Source organism: Simochromis diagramma, unplaced genomic scaffold, assembly GCF_900408965.1.
Source record: "Simochromis diagramma unplaced genomic scaffold, fSimDia1.1 OVJJ01000079.1, whole genome shotgun sequence".
Lineage (NCBI taxonomy): Eukaryota > Metazoa > Chordata > Actinopteri > Cichliformes > Cichlidae > Simochromis > Simochromis diagramma.
The window spans coordinates 1,175,157-1,193,813 of NW_024387075.1; the positions used below are offsets into that span (position 1 = coordinate 1,175,157).

The 18,657-nt window shown below is 39.6% G+C and overlaps 1 protein-coding gene across 1 annotated transcript in view; it reads left to right on the forward strand.

The window, feature by feature from the left end:
- LOC120742314 (protein kinase C-binding protein NELL1-like) overlaps window positions 1–18,265 on the forward strand; it is a 287,587-nt gene extending 269,322 nt beyond the window's left edge. Inside the window, exons 17-20 of the mRNA XM_040045578.1 lie at window positions 3,469–3,662; window positions 11,134–11,310; window positions 11,676–11,900; window positions 13,608–18,265. Coding sequence (XP_039901512.1) covers window positions 3,469–3,662; window positions 11,134–11,310; window positions 11,676–11,900; window positions 13,608–13,658 — 647 coding nt within the window. The 3' untranslated portion in view covers window positions 13,659–18,265. The remainder of the gene's footprint in view (window positions 1–3,468; window positions 3,663–11,133; window positions 11,311–11,675; window positions 11,901–13,607) is intronic.
- Window positions 18,266–18,657: the final 392 nt, after the last annotated feature.

Below are 18,657 nucleotides of genomic sequence, written 5' to 3' on the forward strand. Positions count from 1 at the left end.
ATAAAGCAGTACGAACTTTACAGCTTCCCCTGATCAGCTGTGTTATTTAAGATGCACTCTGGCACTCACTACAAACACCTTTTCAATTCAATTCAATGTAATTTTATTTATACAATGCCAAATTACAGCAACAGTTGCCTCAAGGTGCATTATACTGTAAAGTAAAAACCCTACAATAATACAGAAAAACCCCAACAATCAGAAAATCCCCTATGAGCAAGCCCTTGCAAACAGTGGGAAGGAAAAACTCCCTTTTAAAAGGAAGAAACCTCTGGCAGAACCTGGCTTAGGACCATTTGTAGGCAAGGAGAGAGAGAGACACTTTACCATCTAACTGTACTTTTGAGAGTATGCACAAAGCTATAGCTCAATAAAGGGATCTTTACTGCAGTCAGCTTCTTGATATCTGTGCTTTAAAAACTCCCCATTCTTGTTATTAAAGACATGTCTAAAACTGTGCCTTCACATGCCTTCTTTTTTTAACCATGTCTGTTATTTATTTTGGGGGAAATGGGAATAGTTAAAGGCCTCATTAAGACATGGCTCTAGTGAGCCACGTGAAATATTCACGTGGTGACATTTTCTTTCTTACATTTTCTGTACATGTAATTCCTATGAAGCAAAAGAAAAACTTGAGATTTTCTAAATGCTTAGTTTTACACAGTTTTTTCTACTCTTGTGATGTCAGTGGGGGCAAATATTGCTATGATGGTCATCTCAAGCACACAGTTCTGGATATGGAATAGAAACCACCTTTCTTTTTGTGAGGAAAAGTCATAGTCAGATGGTTACTATCGAGACAGAACAAAAAAAATGGTTTTATAGACCAGAAAATAGTTAAAGTAAAGCAAGTAAGATGTAAGAATTTGTACATTAAGTGGACTGGTACTTATAGAAATGTTTGTCCTACTGTAGTTGAGCATTTAAACCACTTTTTTACTACAAGCCGCATTCATACAGTACTTTGGTCTATGCCTTTAAGTATTTTCTGATTATCACACTCAGGCACAATTTGGGGTTTGGGATCTCACTCAAGGACACTGAAGTTCAAATCGCTGCCCTTCCAATTGGCAGACAACCTGCTCTACCTTCTGAGCCACAGCCGTCACATAGTGAAATGTTGGATGTTGTGTATGATAACACCACTGATGCGTCAATTGGATTTGAGGCCGGAGTACCCCACTCTAAAGATGTGTTAGTTGTTAGTTTATGCCAGATGTGACAGGAGCCAAACTTTACAAAAAGTTCCAAAAACCTTTATTTGGAACTAGTATTTGGGAATCAAGGTGTGTTTTTTTTCAGCAAATAGGAGACAAGCTTTTGTGCTCTTTTTGGTCAGCAGTTGTTTTTACTCTCCCAGGGGTGCCGTTTTTGCCCAGTCTCTTTCTTGTGGCTTTTTTTTTTTTTCAGATAGGTGTGTTTGGATAGCTTTTTTCTCTCAAAAAATAAAATAATCATTTAAAAACTGTTTTTTGTGTTTACCTGTGTTATCTTTGTCTAATATTACAATACGTTTGATGATCTGAAACCTACACAGGTGACAAAAGATAACAAAACAATTAAAAAAAAATAAGATCAGCAAAGGGGCAAGTACTTTTCACAGTACTGTATACAAATTAAAAAACAAAGCTGAGGCAGTGTTATCATGCAGAGCTCAGTCTGGCATGTCCAAAAATTATCTGATGGAAATGTGAACAGTAAGAATCAGCAAGGAAACATGGTGATGTGGAAATCAGTCTTCTTAACCGTGCTGACGGTCATCACTCACCTTGAGTCGAATGTAAATTGACCTGTTGACTATTTTCTTGGGAGTACAATGCTTCAGTATACAGTAAATCAGGAATTTAACTATTTATAATGTAGTTTCAATTTTTTTTTCTGCTTTTGCAATTTGTTCATGTAACACTGCTAGCATGCGGCCAGTACCGAATGAATGTGATTGATGACTTCAGGCAGCAGGCGCTAGCAGGGAAGAGGAAAAAAACAAACTGCTGTTAAAAGAAAATTGTTTTTTTCCTTTTTTCTCCGATTACTTCACATTTAGTGGGGATAAAGTGAGTTAAATTATAGGGCTTGGTAATAGTTATGGACAGACATTTGGCACCTTCCTTCCTGTGCCATGCTGATAAAGAAAAGCAGAAAAAAATGCCATCCGCTCTCTCTGTTATGATTAGTTTGTTTGATCTCTAGTGGGTAAAAGTGGGAAAGAAGCTGACTGAGCAGATCCTTTGATGATTCGGCCAAATCGGCTAAGAGAATATAAACGAAGTGGCTAAAGCTATGATTCCAGTATGTATGCAAAGTATAATCTGCCTGATGCCAGCAACTTGTCAATTCAGTTGCTGCCACTAAAATAACTAAATGCTGTAATTTGACGGAGTGACTGCACTTGGGAGTTAAAATAAAGATTTGTAAACATCATAAATGTCACATTAGATATTTTCCAGAATCCACAATAATGTGCGGGGGGAAAAATCGAGCGTGCATGTACACCACATCCCCCACACGGTAAACATTCCCATGTGTAGATGTGCAAAATAGTGCATTTTGTGTTGTAATACATGTGCTTCATTTGGTATCAAGGACCGGATAAAAGAACACGATTGTTCTTCGGGGGGGGAAAAAGGTTAATCTTGAACATAATTCATTCATTATAATTAATTTGTACTCGTGCTTCTACTAACAGGTGTCAGGCACGAAGAAAGGCTGCAAATTTATAATTTAGACAAGCAAAGTAGTAGAGTTTGCACAGTGCATTTTGATTAGAAGCAAAATATGCCCTTTGTCATATATCTTAAAAATAATTAGAGAGCAAAATAATATTGTTTTTGTATGCAGATGGTCCTGTTAGAAAAGTCAAAGAAAAAGGAATATTACACCATCCCACGAGAGGAGTGTGATAGTCTAAAATAAAGAGAATCAGAAATATAAAGATTAATGTGTGAGGGGGGAAAAAAACTTGGATATTCACTGAATAAGAATGGAAGACCTGTAAATACTAGCATAGTTTGAAATCAGATTTATCAACAAGATAATCCCTGTGATTTTAGATCAAGTTTACCTCATTATCATTACCGTTGAGAGTTCAGACAGAGAACTGTCTTTAATTGCACTTTCAGAGAAATAAATATAATAAATGAATGAGGTGGTGGCATTTGTGTATTGGGAACTTCACTGGTTTCATTATCCAAACTGTTGCGCCTTCTCACAAACATCGTCATATTTAGATCTGTGGTGTGATGAGGTCCATCCTTGCAAAGTGAAACACGAACAAAAACGTCTGAAGTTGGTAAATTCAGTCAAACACACCCCGTCCCTAACTGGTTTTATGACTTAATGATCTCAGTTTCTTTCTCTTCCATTGATCTTTTATTGACCCTTACTGTTAATCACACAATTACATTTACAGAACTAACTTTAAACAGAAGACCGGCATTTATTTACTATGGATTACTCTCTGTTTTCCAGACATTGACGAGTGCAGTTTGCAGACACACACCTGCTGGAATGACAGTGTGTGTGTGAACCTCCCAGGAGGCTATGACTGTGTGTGCACATCTGGTCCAGGCTGCAGTGGTGACTGCCCACAGGAAGAAGGAATGAGGCGCAATGGAGAAGATTGGAAACCCAGCTTTGATCGCTGTGCTGTATGCTCCTGCAAGGTATAGAACATGATCACGTGCATACACATTTATTGCAATAAGCGATACTGTTGTTAACAGTGGAATTTTTTTTTCGAACTTCAACCAGGATCTTGTCTCTGACCTCCCATGAATGAGTTTTTATTATGACCAGGTGTATTATGGGTGGATCATAGCTTTTTGGTCATCCAAGGACAGTTTAAAAATATATATATAAAACCATGTGAGCACCAGTCAATAGTTTGACATTCAATTCAATGCAGTTCAATTTTTATTTATACAGTGCCAAATCCTTACACCTCAAGGAGCTTTATATTGGAAGGTAAAAACCCTATAATAATAGAGAAATGACTCCCAGACTAGATTGATTTTAAATTTGATTCTGGATTTAATAGGTAGCTGATGAAGAGAGGCTAATATGGGAGAAATATGCTCTCTCTTTCTAGTCCCTGTCAGTACTCTCACTGCTGCAGTTTGGAACTGAATGCTTTATAGGACACTTTAAAGACAACAATGATAATAATAATAATAATAATAATAATAATAATAATAATAATAATAATAATAATGAATTACAGCAGTTCAGCCTAGATGTGATAAATGCATGAACTAGTTTTCAGCATCACTCTGAGACAGGATGTTTCTAATTTTTTATGTTTTTATGTATATAAGACATTCCTTCTGTTTAGCTAATTGGTGTGTGTCATCTGGATTCATGGATAGATAAAGCTGGGTATCATCTGCATGCCAGTGAAAATGTATGCTGTGCCTTTCAGTAATACTGCCTAAGGAAAACATGTATAATGTAAATATTATTGGTCCCAGCACCACCCTGTGGAATTCCACAATTACTAATCGAATAATACAAAATTACACTTATCATCAGATACTTATCAAATCATTGACATGACAGTCATTTTCCATGAAATTTCATCAATTTAATAAATTGTAATTCTATAAAATACATTTGATATTCCAGAAAATACAGGAGCACTGGAAATGCAGCTGGCTTTATAAACGTGGGAGCAATACAATACTGAAAATACAGTCACAACATGAGTAACATGTGCACTGTCTGTTCAGTGAACTCGAACAGTAAACGCTGAAAGTGGAGTTGGGTTAGTAGGGAACGCAGAAAAATCTCCTCTTCCATTAGTTTAACCTCTTTCTTAATTTCAGTGATTTAGTTTTGCAATTTTTGCTGGCCTGATCCTATCGCACAGTTTCCTGTGCTTCCATTGTTTTTACTATGAATATTTCTACCACAACTGTGCTCCTCAGGTGAGAGTTAACAAAGAGAAGAGCAGAAGCCAGTCTCATTAATGCATGCTGGCTTTGTCTCTGCATTCAGACATGACAGCTAAACTTTTTCAGCTTCTCTCTCTCACTCTTTACAACAATGCAGCTGGAGATCCATAATCTTGTCTCTGACCTCCTGGAGAAATTTTACTGTATCTGAGGTTCAATGAATGATAAAAACTTTGCCAGCAGAGGCCAGACAGATCAATAACAGAGGCTTGCAATATCAGGATCAAGTCTGTTACTGTTACTCATCTGGATCTATAAACAAGGTTCATTATTTTACAACAGTAGGCAAGGCATATATTAATTATATCTCTATGCTTAATTCCTCTATTCCACACTATAACCTGCTCTGTTTAACAGCATGCAGAGCAGTAGTTTGACAGCAGCAGTCTGTGTTTTATAGGCTCGTAGGACAGGAAGTAGCCAGGAGTTCCTGTGCCAAAGTTGCATCCTGCTGATTCCAGCAGTAATCATTCACTGTCTGAAAGAACCTTTATTTGTAACAAAACAACAATATACTTAAGTAAAAGCTGAGATCTGGGAACAAAGCTACATTGTTACCGGCAGTTTGTCGAAATCCTCTAAACAACTCCATTGGAATCATATCAAAGATTAGCAAAGCTGTAAAGGTGGAGATATCAGCAATAAACTTAGTGGCTACAGTGTTATAACAACTGATAAGAAGGATGGGCAAAACTATAAAAATAAGACTTAAAAATTCTCTTTAACATCCACACATTGTGCCTTCTACACATCTCAAAACCTTTTAGTAGTAGTATTTAGCACACATAGCAATTAAGTGTGTAGATTAATTTGGCTAATGTATGCCAAGTTATGACACAAACACAAAGTATGAAACATTTCTGACCGTTCATACAAAAAAAATCCCCACGCTCTTCTCCCATCTGTTTATGATTAGCCTGCATTACAGTGTGACAAATATTTTTGGCATCTTAATGACTCTTTTATGTGCTCGGGAGCCAGAATGAGATGGTGCACTGTTGCAGCAGGAAAGTGGGATATTGATCAGATGTTTCTTTTTGAAGAAAGCATCGGAGTGTGAGATTAATCTAAATCAGACAGAGAGTTATTTGGCCTGAAATACCAGCTAAGAGCAGTTGTTTCAACGATGCTTTATCGGCTTATATATTTTAAAGTTTGCCACTAGGATATCAAATTTCTGCCCCGTTAAAAACTTTGGGTAAACTTTCTCTGGTACTTATAAGTTATGATGTTTCATTACGTTTCAAATTAGCGTCAAGTTGGAAATTAGCTAAATGTTTGTGATAATGCAGCCAGTGTTGGGATTAATGCATTACAAGGGATTACGTTACTGTAATCACATTATAATTTGCATTGCAAGGGTTCTTCAGTTATGTGCACACGCAGGGGATTGAAAGAAAATTAAACATCAGGCAAATATGGTTTTTTTTTCTTTCTGTTGCAATCAACTGATTTCAGTTCGTGTTTGGAGGAAGAAAATGGTGGAGTGGGCCATGGGATTGCCAGCTTTTCCGCTGCCAGTTTTACAATGTTAAATAGCTCCATGCCGCGGGACTGTGTGCCAAGGTTCTCACAATCGGCCCCTTGTGTTGCAGAATTCCAACCAGAGGGGCCAAAGAAAATGTTGTCATCCTTGTCCGAAATGGGATGTTCTGATGCTCCCTCAGAGAATTCACGGTGTGGCTCATTGTTAGCCTTGGGGGAAAAGGACAACATAGCTTTCGCAGCTGACCTCGGCATTGTCCACCAGCAGAAGGACAATGTCCAGGTGCCTTGCGTGGCCGACTCAATGTGCTCCATTGGTGCAACGACTGGAGACAGCATTGAGTTCTTCTTCGACAGGCTAGCCTGGTGGGCTAGCCTTTGACAAAGGCTTTTCAGGGTAAAGCGAGCGCAGTGTTCGCATGAACCCGGTGTGGAAACAGCCGCTTAGGCGTGTTGCACATCACACAAGCGTCATGTGTATCTGAACCTGAGATTTTTCTACTGCAGGGGTGGAATTCTGGGCAGTTGGGCAGCAGTCTGCCATGTTAGGGAAGCTTGGTATAGCTGGCTTGGAATGGCGAGACAGCTAACGAATGTTTGAAAGAGAACTACCTGATTAATGCTAACACAACTGCAGGTCTTTGCAAGTATCTGCACAGACAGCATGCTAACAGAAAGCTAGCCAAGGACCCGGAGTGATTTTATAGTTGAGTGCATGCCAACCCCAGCCCAGCGGCCAGAACCTGAACTTCAACAAGTAGCAAAAGCAGTGATGAACTGTCAGGACTGAAGCCTCTGTTTTTACCTGTTTATGTTTCTGAAATAGAATCACTCTGGTGATCATTTTGAAGTCTCTTTGTCTGGTAGCGATTAACTGTGATAAACCATCAAATTAACAGATCTTACATTCAGAGCCAGAAAACCAAACCAAAACCAAATGCTTGCAATTGTGCAATCAGCAGCTGCAAATGTGAAAGAATTCAACGCCACAGGTACGTTGTTTTTTATTCCAGCTGTTGAAGGGGTGTTGAAGGGAAGTTTGATATGGGATGCTCACTGAATGTAAGCAAGCAGTGATCTGGTGTCTTGGGACCAGCAATGAAAATCGCTTGTGACTGTAGGGGAGCCACAAAGTTAGTGTAGTCGGTGAAAAGAGAGGGAAATTAAAGATGAACATATCAGAAATAACAGACTGAAAAAGCCACAAATTAGAAAGATGGTAAATGGACTGGTTCTTTTATAGTGCTTTTCTACTCTTCTGCGCACTCAAAGCGCTTTACACAATTTGTGCATTCTCACGCATTCACGTAAGCACATTTTCTTAGTGCTTTCTAACTAACATTCGCACCCACATTCATACTCCGATGGATGCATCGGAGAGCAATTTGAGGTTAGTATCTTGCCCAAGAATATTTGGCATGCAGACTAGGGGAAGCCAGGAATCGAACCACCAACCTTCTAATCAGTAGATGACCTGCTCTTCCGCCTGAGCGACAGCCAAAGATGGCAGCGAGGAATACATTTGTGCAAACACACTGACATGTGAAATGAAAGTGAGACTTAAAAACAAAGATCTTCCTTATTCAGCGTCATCCAGATTGAAAAACCAAAATGAAAAAATGAAACAGAAAATCAAGTTAAGTAAAAAAATAAATAACATTTTAGAGTTCTATAAAAGTTCTACAAAGATCAACAAGCTCCCTAAGTGAATTAATTTGAGAAAATTCAAACAATATTCTGTACGACTATGTTGTACATATCATACCCCCTTAAAAGAAAGACTGCTGTCTGCAGTCATCAAATTTATCAAACAGTTATTATTGAAAAAAGCAGTAAAGTTGTTTTGATTGGCACAAATGCATGTCATTGGCATTCAGACGTGGTCGTATTCCTTGTGCTAAAAAGAGCAGCCTGCATTCATATTTTCTGCCAGCGCGATACAATTGGCAGTAATTTCCCCAGCAAGTCCAGGGTTGTAACTGTAAAGACCAAGGCCATCAGTACCGGCACCCCGGGACTCACAAGTTACTGTAGCAGGACAATATGCATCGATAAAACATTGGCTCTGTATTGCCCTTTTAATGGTATGCAGAATGACTTTATGGCCCTCATACATTTTCTAACAGCCTTTTTATGTAACATTTTTACATCTCCATTACACTGCCGTCCTGGGGCCAGACAGTGCTGGCTGTGCTGAGTAAAATGGACCATAAAGTTTTCTCCAGGTACAGACAGGGAGCCAATGACACAGCGGCTGGAAAGGCAGATCAGTCGGATTCTTCTGCATTTCACTTTGCCGCCCAACCCCTTCTAGTCTCATTTAGAGTGCTATTAAATTGCTTTTTTAAAATGGGGAAAATGTAAAATTTGTTACAAGAAAATGAAATCACCCATAGGTATGTTTCTACATCTTTAGTGTCTTTTAGCCATTTAGTGTTCTCTTGATGCTTATATTAGATTAAAAAAACTTAGTTTAAGAAAAAGAAAGACAAACATCACCAGAGGATTTTATTATAGATGTTTTCAATTATTAATCAAAGTGTTAAAAAGGCTCTTTGTTATGCTCTTTGTTCTTCAGGCTCTTTGTTATGACACACACTATTGAGCTCTGGTGCGTCCCACTTCTATCAATGACACTTGAGATGCTTTTATATCTTGACTAGAACACATCTGTGTCTAACTGAAATAACTGGACATAAATAGGAAATGTAAATCCCTGTCAGTGAAGTTACAAAGTTTTTGTCAGTTTAAGTCAGTATGAACCTCAAGCCATATGTCGAGTGAATCATCTACTGAGATGATGAAGGACTGAATATTTTCGACAGCCACCAACAGACTTTCTAGACCTGTCCACCTACAGGGTGGGCCATTTATATGGATACACTGTAATAAAATGGGAATGGTTGGTGATATTAAAGTCCTGTTTGTGGCACATTAGTATATTGTTTTTCTTGTGACATTACCAATAAGTTTGATGTGTCACATGGCCCTCTTCCTATTGAAAAAACAAAAGTTGTATCCAAGATGGCCGACTTCTAAATGGCCACCATGGTCACCACCCATCTTGAGGAGTTTGCCTCCTCACATATACTAGTGTGCCACAAACAGGACTTTAATATCACCAACCATTCCCATGTTATTATGGTGTATCCATATAAATGGCCCACTCTGTATAACAGACAGGCAACCAAGAACCCACTGGTGACTTTGACTGAGAACCAGAGTTCCTTTGTGAATGTGGGAGAACGTTAAAGAAGGACAGTGTGGCGACAATTCCCAACACCTGGAATGGAGCAATCCAGACACTGGTCAACATCCAATCAATAGCATCCCTTCAACCAAACATGATGATGATGGTGGAAGCACCATGCTCTTGCGAGGCTTTGCTGCGATGGGTAATAAGATAAGTTAAAGAGGTTCAAGGTTCAAGGTTCTTTATTTGTCACATGCATAGTTATACAAGTATAACACACAGTGAAATGTAGCCTGACACGCTCCTCGACATGTGCAAAAGAATTGGGGGGGGGGTGTAGAGGAAAAACATTATATATATATATATATATATATATATATATATATATATATGTATGTAGTATATACATTGGGTGAATGTGCAGTAGTAGCAGCAAGCAGGTGAATTCTGTACATTAATATGAATAGACATCTGACGAGATGCAGATGTAGACCATGGACGGTATAATAGGTGAGCTTATCTAACAAGACATCAACCACTGATTTCTAAAGTCTCGAACTCAAGCCTCAAGATTAGCATTTTCACCATCACCATTCTGGTTTCAACAAACTGGAGCTTGTCTGACTGTGAAACCCATTAGCTAATGACTTGTGACGGACAAGTCCTAATTTTTTAACAGAGTTTCACCATGATCTATAAAAAGAAGTCATTCTTTATTAAATAGAACCCAAAACAAGTGACTGAGCCATGAAGCTAGCAGGAAATTCTTTACAGAGATCAAGACAGATACTGTAGCAATTTTTCCATAGACTTTCCCATAGAAGTCTTTACAACTGCAGCTTTACCATCCGGTGTCCTTCAGAGAGAATGCAGGTTCAAGGCACTTTTGCATTATCCTCACTTTTCAAACCTGCTTTATATCATCCATGGTCCAGACCTGCTCTCAGTAGAGAATGCCCCCCGCACCCAGTTTGGTTGACTGTCAGCAAGACTTGTTGTCAAAAGTGCTTAACAAGTTACTAATTTTAGGCCAGACATATTTATATAAATCAGATATTAAATTTTAATTTAGAAAAAATAAACAACGTGCTTTAAAAGCCTGCTTGGTGTTCATGTTATTGTTTTGCAAATTGATGAGAGAGAGTGGGAGACATATGAAAAGGAGAAAGTCAGAAAATGCATTGTTTGTAAGGCTGTGCCTTGGTACGGCAACTTCAGGGGGTTCCCATTTGTCAAAGACAATGACGGATCATTTACACAAAAGTAAAAATCTGCCTCAGGAAAGTGCTCAAACTGTGTTTGTTCACAGTACTATTTCATGTTTATAGACCCATTATTTCATTTTTATATAAATCACAGTGAGTTTGAAGCCCTTTGTTTTACTGAGGGACACCTTTATTGTGTATTGGGTATTGTATTTTACTACACAGAATATACAGAGATGATAAGCTACGTACATTATTTAAGCCAGTTTGCACCCCGATGTGTGTGACGTTTGTTGTTTAGGATGGGCAGACGTACTGCAGGCGGAGACCTTGTAACTGTGGAGACCCAGAAGAGGATCTGTTCTGCTGTCCTGGATGTGACAACAGGCCCAGCAGCCAGTGTCTGGATCAGAGCGGACGCACACTTTACCGCAGCGGAGCATCTTGGCTGTACAGCTGCCAGCAGTGCCGCTGCATGGTTTGTACACACACACACACATTCACACAGAAGCTATTGTCCATTTTAAATAAAACCAGGCAAGAGCTTTGTTGGAAGACACAGATCACATCAAAAAGACAAAACCCTCCTCTCCAACATGAAGCTCAGAGCAGGGCTTTAATTCATACCACTCCCTGATCTGCTGGTTAACTGTGTGTGTATGAGGGCTGAGAAAATTACCACCTCTCTAATTAGAGATGTGGCAACAGACCAGCGTGAGATCTGTAACTGAATTCTCTCTCTGTCTCACACACAAACACACACTAAAAAAAAAAAGAAAAGAAAATTCACACACGCTATAGCAATTCTGGTGCTTTTTTTCATCACTGCCTGTGTCTCTGCAGGAAGGGGAGGTCGACTGCTGGCCTCTAGTTTGCCCCACGTTGATGTGCGAGTACACGGCAGTGGCAGAGGGCGAATGTTGCCCACGCTGCGTCACAGACCCCTGCCTGGCTGACAACCTGTCGTATGACATTCGGCAGACATGCAAGGACCCCGCAGGCATCGCCCGCCTCAGCGGAGACACATGGCATATGCCCAAATCACCCTGCACCACTTGCAAGTGCAAGGTAGGTCAATGCAGCATGAACAAACTAATTGTGTGGATTTTTTAACTCTTTTTGAGCTTCAAATTGCCGGTTTGTAAAGAGACTATTTCAATTTATTTCAACCTGTCAGCATTGCTATTATTAAGGCTATTGAGGGGTGATGGGGACTGCTAACTTTCTATGGCAGAGTTCCACAAAAACAGTGTACATCAGGGCAAGAAGCCCAAGCACGGTGTTGCTGTCTAGGAAAAGATCTGACATAAATCATTGTTTTCACATCTGACTGAGAGAAAACACAGAAATGAGCCAATTTCCCCAACTCCAAGACCAACAGTCAGCTCTCTGTGTTGTAATAAAAAGCCATTACAATTAGTAAAAAAGTAACTAATCAGAGGGGTTGTTCTGATTGGCAGGGTTAGGGGCGGCTCTGCAAGGCACAAACGTATGCCAGCTGGACACAACATAAACCAGTGTGATCGTAGCAGAGCCGCCATAATGGCAAACATGCTAGGCTGAAGTATACAGGAGATCGCTAACTTGAAAACACTTTCCCCAAACCTCTGTTTGATATTCTTCCGGGGTCTGCAAATGGGATAAGACTTATGGGTTTTAGATGTAAAAATGTCCGACTGTTCCAAAAGATCACAATTTTACCAGTAATGACAGCCATTACAGGCTGTTAGCAGAAAATTTTTGAGACTGAAAATGTGGCATAATCAATTTAGCTAATGTGTGCTAGAGGGCACACAGTGTCTATTTATATGTGTTCTAAGATGAATGCATAAAAGAAAAATGACTGTCAGAGATGATGTAAGGAGCATTTTTACCTTAAAAGAAGTGAACATGCAGATGACTGTGGCAGGAACGCGTCAGATCCACTCATTAGGTGAAGATAGGCTGCTGCCCCCTCACTTTAGCTTTTTTTGTTTTGCTTGTTTTCTTTGCAGTCAGAATACATAAAAGAGCGAAATGAGCACATCAAGTACATAGACCTAAAACTTAATCTACATTGTACTTTTCCATAGTTGTTACATAAACTGAATCAGTAGACTAGATACATATTTGCAGCAGTCTTTGCGTTGATGTGATTTTTGGACGTGGCCACATCGTGCCTGTGCTTTCTTGAATCACCAACCTAGTTTCACTCTGCAGCTCCGTGACACAATCTGAGACAATGTGCCACTGTTGGAGACCGTTTTTACGTCTGACCAGACAGGACCTCGTGTTCTTCACGGCCATAAATACAGAGGGCCCGTTACCCTTGATACATATTTTTGAGATATTAACCTCAGAAAAACCTTTTCATAGCGACTGTTCACTCCAGATCACAGTCCATATGACAGTGAGAGCTGCTGACTATTGAGCGGAACTGGAAACTTCTTTTGGGAAAGATATATTGTGCTTCAGTTTCTCAGATGTGCCACTGCTTACTACCACAAATTCATAATCCCTATGCACTAGAGTGAAAGCATAAATCTCATGATATCAGTCTGATATCTCAAATGTATATGGGATAATGCTGAAACTGTATAACTAGGTACCACTGTAATGACACTAGAGACATGAGGTTAACCACCCCAAATCCTTCTGTAAGTCAGGTGGATAAAAGTGATTTAGGCTGTGAAGTGAGTTATTAGCTTTACCATGCACAGTGTGGAACTGTATATTACATTTCACCTTATTTAATGCTCTCTCTTCTTTCCTATCTTGTCATGCCTCTCTGTTCAGAATGGAAGCGTTTGCTGCTCGGTGGATCTCGACTGCCTTCAGAACAACTAAAGCCCTCCCTCCTCCTCCTCCACGTGCCGTCCTCTTCTTCTCCTTTCACTATGGGACTGCCACATCCCCTCAACCATCTGACGACCCTTCCCCTCAGACAGACAGACTCTCGCATGCACATGTGCATGCCAGTGTGTGCACAAAAAAAGAAAATTTGCAAACACACACTGGACAGACTGGGGTGTCGCGGCTGTGCTTTTATGCTGTACCTCTGTCGACAAACAGCGACTGAGTGTGCGTGCGTGACTCAGGAGGAGACAGAGGCCCGAGTTGCTCTCACCACAGTCGCTGTGTTGTGTTTGTGTCTCTGTGTTCAATTCCATCCTTTCACGAAACGTCTTGAAACCTTTTTAAATGTCTCAAACCCAAAACCAGAGACAAACAGCCAGACGGATGCTGAGGGGCTCCGTCTGTCTACATTTGCTCAAACACGGGCTCTTTAATGCTTGGTCGCCTACAGGAAACTAAACATCCATTACTTTGGTAACCAAAAGGAATGCATCCACTTTACTGTGTTTTGTGTTACTGAATCAGGAGGTAGTTCAGTGTCATATTACAATGTTATGATGAAGTGGGGTCAGTTTTCATTTCAGTACCAGATTTTTTGTGAGTAGCGTTTTTTTGTTTCTGTCACTGATATTGTCCATATTGTGCTAAAAACTTAGCAATAGCTTTTGGATGTCCTGATTTGTGTGAAATCCAAATGAATTTACAACATGTTGACCTCACGTCCTGGTGTCAGCATGATTTCCATCACTGATATTTCCCAAATAGTTGTGGACTACATTCTTCTTTGACATTACAAGAGTCACATCTTGAACACATCGTAATATACAAACTTCCATCTTTACATTTTTTGAGTGGTTCTCTGGCAAAACAGGTAGAAGTATAAACCATGTCAGTGGTGCACATTAGCTTTGCATACATCGTTAATGTTTCATCAAAACATCTAGCTGGCCCTGGACCCAGAAACTGAAATCTGCAATATTTGAGAGTCTAGAGCAGACTGATAATTTGACAATCTAGAAACCTGTCAGCTAATCAGCTGACGTAGATTTGGGGCGTAACACCCAACAGATAAAACTTCCTGTGCCTATTTGCCAGACATCATTTATGAATACTTAAAATATGTTAAAAAAATCAATAAATAAATTTTCAGATGATAGCCAGTAATTCTGATTCTTAACTCAGATGCAAGTACAACCTACTACAAGCTGAAGCCAGAAAAACTGTCCCTTGCCTACGGACTCTGATAGGCAGGTATCTGTTTACAGAGATTATGTAGTAATTTATTATTCTCTGACACCATCGGTCCCATTTTAAAGGATTTTCCAGAAATAGCCATGACATGCAGTGTACCACAATAACGTTGACTCACTTTTGAGCGTGGCTGCTTGGAACAGGTATTTATTACTGCTGGTAGATGTAGCTGGAAAACAGTCCTGCTTTCAGTCATCAAACCCTATAAATGCCACATCTATATTAAACCGCATCCCTGAGGCTCTGAACTGGGACAGACAACATGTCTGTCCTTCTGAGCCACTTCAGTTTTCTAACACTCCCTCAACCACAGCATCTCGTCTTCAAATGAGGATGACTGCCAGATGCCTACACTTAACAACGGCAGTCAGGGTATGAAAAGCATCTGAAAGGTGTGTGGCGATGCACAGTGGATTCCTGCAGGCCAGAATGAGTGCCAGCCATAGTCATTGATTAAATCTGAGCTCGTGGAGGGTTGGACTTCTGCGGCGTCTCTCCGGGCTCCTCGGCTCTGCACCATATGGCACACCCAGGGTGGCAGGGACACAAAAAGTGAGCGCTGGAGAGGGATGCGGATAATTAAAGCATTGTCACGCAGCCCTGGATTTGATTATGCCAGAAGGTCACCAAGTGTTGAATCTGTTTACAGACAGCCAGGATTATTAAGGCAGGAGAGTCTTTACTGCTACAGTTCACACGTTCATAGTTACGCGGATGCTCTTGTCTCCTGTTCCCCTACCCTGTCCCCCAGCCCTCATCCACATTGAGGGCTTTTCTCAAGAGTGTTAATGTTGACCCTTGAGTGTCACTGTCATCAGCCTATGTCGGTCAGCCCGAGGAAATTTTCAACACTATTTTCTTTTCTTTTTTCTTTAAATGAGTACTAAAAGCAAATTAGGTTTCAAGGCCACGACTTATGCTGCAGTTATATAACATGATTGTTATATAACTGCAGAAATCTGATGTGACATGTTCACCCTCTGATCAAATAAGCAAAAAACTTGTTATTAGGTAATCCTTTGTTGCGCATCAACTTACCACTCAGTTAATTTTTGGCAGCTGTAATAATAACTGGGGTTTCCTTTCAAAGTTTCGACAGTTAGGGCCTTCTCTCTCGATTTCTCCTTCGTGTTTGAATCTTCTGCACTCAGTCAGTGCAGATATCAGGACTCATTTTCCTCCTTCAGAAGAATCCATTCGTCGTGTCAGGATGAAAAACAGCTTTCAGGTTGAGATAATCCTTCACAGTGGAAATGAAACTTTCATTTTTTTTAAATGTGAAGACATGGAAATCAGTTGGTGAGCTGCAAAAAATCTACTTGTATTTGCCAAGTTGGAGGTGTAAAGCCTAGTCCAAAATACATAACTTTTACTGCAGTTGTCTTATCAAGACAATAATCCATCGTCATGAGTAATCCGCTTGCTGTACCATATTTCTGTCATAGCGGAAAACAAGATGGTATCGAGGAGCAGCTTGTAAACAGGTCTGAGACTGAGATGAACAAAATCCAATGAGGCTAAAGGGCACCAAGGCAAGAAATTGGAGAGGTACATAGTCTATAATAATGAAATTGGCTCTTGTACCCAAAGAAAACAGCCTTGTCATTTTCATTTGTACAACTTTAGGATAAGAGCAAATGACTGCAAGTGCTGCAAATGCAAGAGATCCTGAAAAAGGCTTCATTGCAATCCATAGGATCTTCTCTAGGCAAGTTAAAAAAAAAAAGTATTTTTCTGTAGAAATCCTAGACTATAAAGAATACCAGAGGGATTCAGTTTTATTTATATTGCTCCAAGTCACAACAAGGCACTTTATACTATAAGATAAAGACCCTACAATAATGCAGAGGAACCCCAACAATCAGGTGACCCCCAATGAGCAAACACTTGGCAACAGTGGGAAGGAAAAACACCCATAACAGCAATAAACCTCGAGAAGAACCAGGCTCAGGGAGAGGCAGCCATCTGCCCTGACCCCCAGAAGTCTAAACCTACTGCAGCATAACTAAGGGATGGTTCAGGGTCTAGGTCATTAGTTTTGTTGGTGAGTTCTTCCACCTTTGCCATCTTGGCTTTCTTTAAACTATCAGTGAGGAGGGGATCTGCCTGTAATTGAAAGATACTATACAATAAGTTCATATGGAATCTTTTCAGTGACAAGGTATTGTACCAAAACCCAGCAATTAAAACCATGAACTCATCAATAAAATGTTCACTGAGCTGAAGGCTGTTTTCAAAGAGATTTCTGTACAACCATCAGGCGTGTTGCAACAAGATGACCCACCCCTTGTTTGCCATTAAAAAAAGAATGCAGAAGCTGCAACCCATTTGCATAGCAATAGGACAACTCATGGTAAAATTGGGACATGTTACAATTGTTATAGTCTGCACTGGCTTTAATATATATATATTAAAAAAACATTTTATGTAATTTAACTGGTATTTAAAACAGTTTTAGGTATGACCTCGCTTTTTGGAGTTGAGAGCAATTATTACAGCATGTCCTCCTTAGCCACGATGTCCTTGTATCACCTCTCCTTACACTCTAAACACTCTAATACCGAAATTGTCAACTGTGGACAAAGTACACATACAGAAGGGGAAAAAAAGATGATGTAAATGTTTTCTGTACCCATCAAAAACAAAAAAAAATCAAAAGGAAACAAAAGCAGATAATTGTACAAAGTTTCAGATTGCTCTGTTGACTGATTTGATATGAACTACGTCTACTAAAAACCACTGTTTGCAAACTGTGTGTAAGTGCTTTTACATACTGACAATGTGATACAACTCTGCAGTTTTTTAAAAATTCCCATTGTGTTCATGAAAAATGTATTCATTTTAGTGGACTACGTTTCTTATCTCGTGGGATAGGCTCTGTTTTTGCTTGTAAATACTGTGTAAAGGGGAAGGTCACTGTAAAGAGAGTAAGACTGAGGATAATTTTCACTACCACAGCTTCTTTGGGACTGAGCGTTGCAAGCTGAATATGAGAGAAGCAACATTTCTATTGTTTTTACTATTTATTTTTCTATTCTTGCTCTAACCTGTTTAGTATTGTATCCGTCATAGATTCATGTCTTTTCACTGTTTTAGGATAACACAGTTTTGATTAGCCTGTGTGTATATATTCTGATCTCTAATCGGTGTCCCTTACTAAGAGTCGGCAGAGGTGGAAATCAGACTCGGAAATCAGAACCTGCATAGATAAGCGTCTTTTCTAGGCGCCAGGACAGGCTGCTCACTGCATTCATGAGCTTTTTTTTTTCTCCAACATGTTTGTATGATCTGAAGTGAAACATGACTTCATGGGAATCAGACAACATAGAACTATGTACACATGTAAAGAAAATCAAAAATCTTGAAAATGTTCTTGTTTCAGTTTCTGCTAAAAAAAAGAAAGAAGGAAGGAAGGAATTTGGGGGGGGGGCATTGTGTTTTATCCTTTTATGTCTGACTTTTTAAAAAAATAACACAAGTTTAGGACTTTCGAGCTCCTGATGTGCCACTTCATGTTTTATAGTGGACTATGGCAGAGGAATCCCCTGGTCTGTTCACTGCTTACTCTTCAGATCAGAGTGGCCAACCTAACTGTACTCAAAGGGTTAAGTGTCATTTGAAGACTGTGTTGTGATAAGAATTTGCTGTAAAAGAAAAAAAAATTCAGTTCGGTTAATAAACATTTTAGTTGTTTACATTATTACTTCTGTGTATTTGCCTTTAAAGTGTGATGATGGCC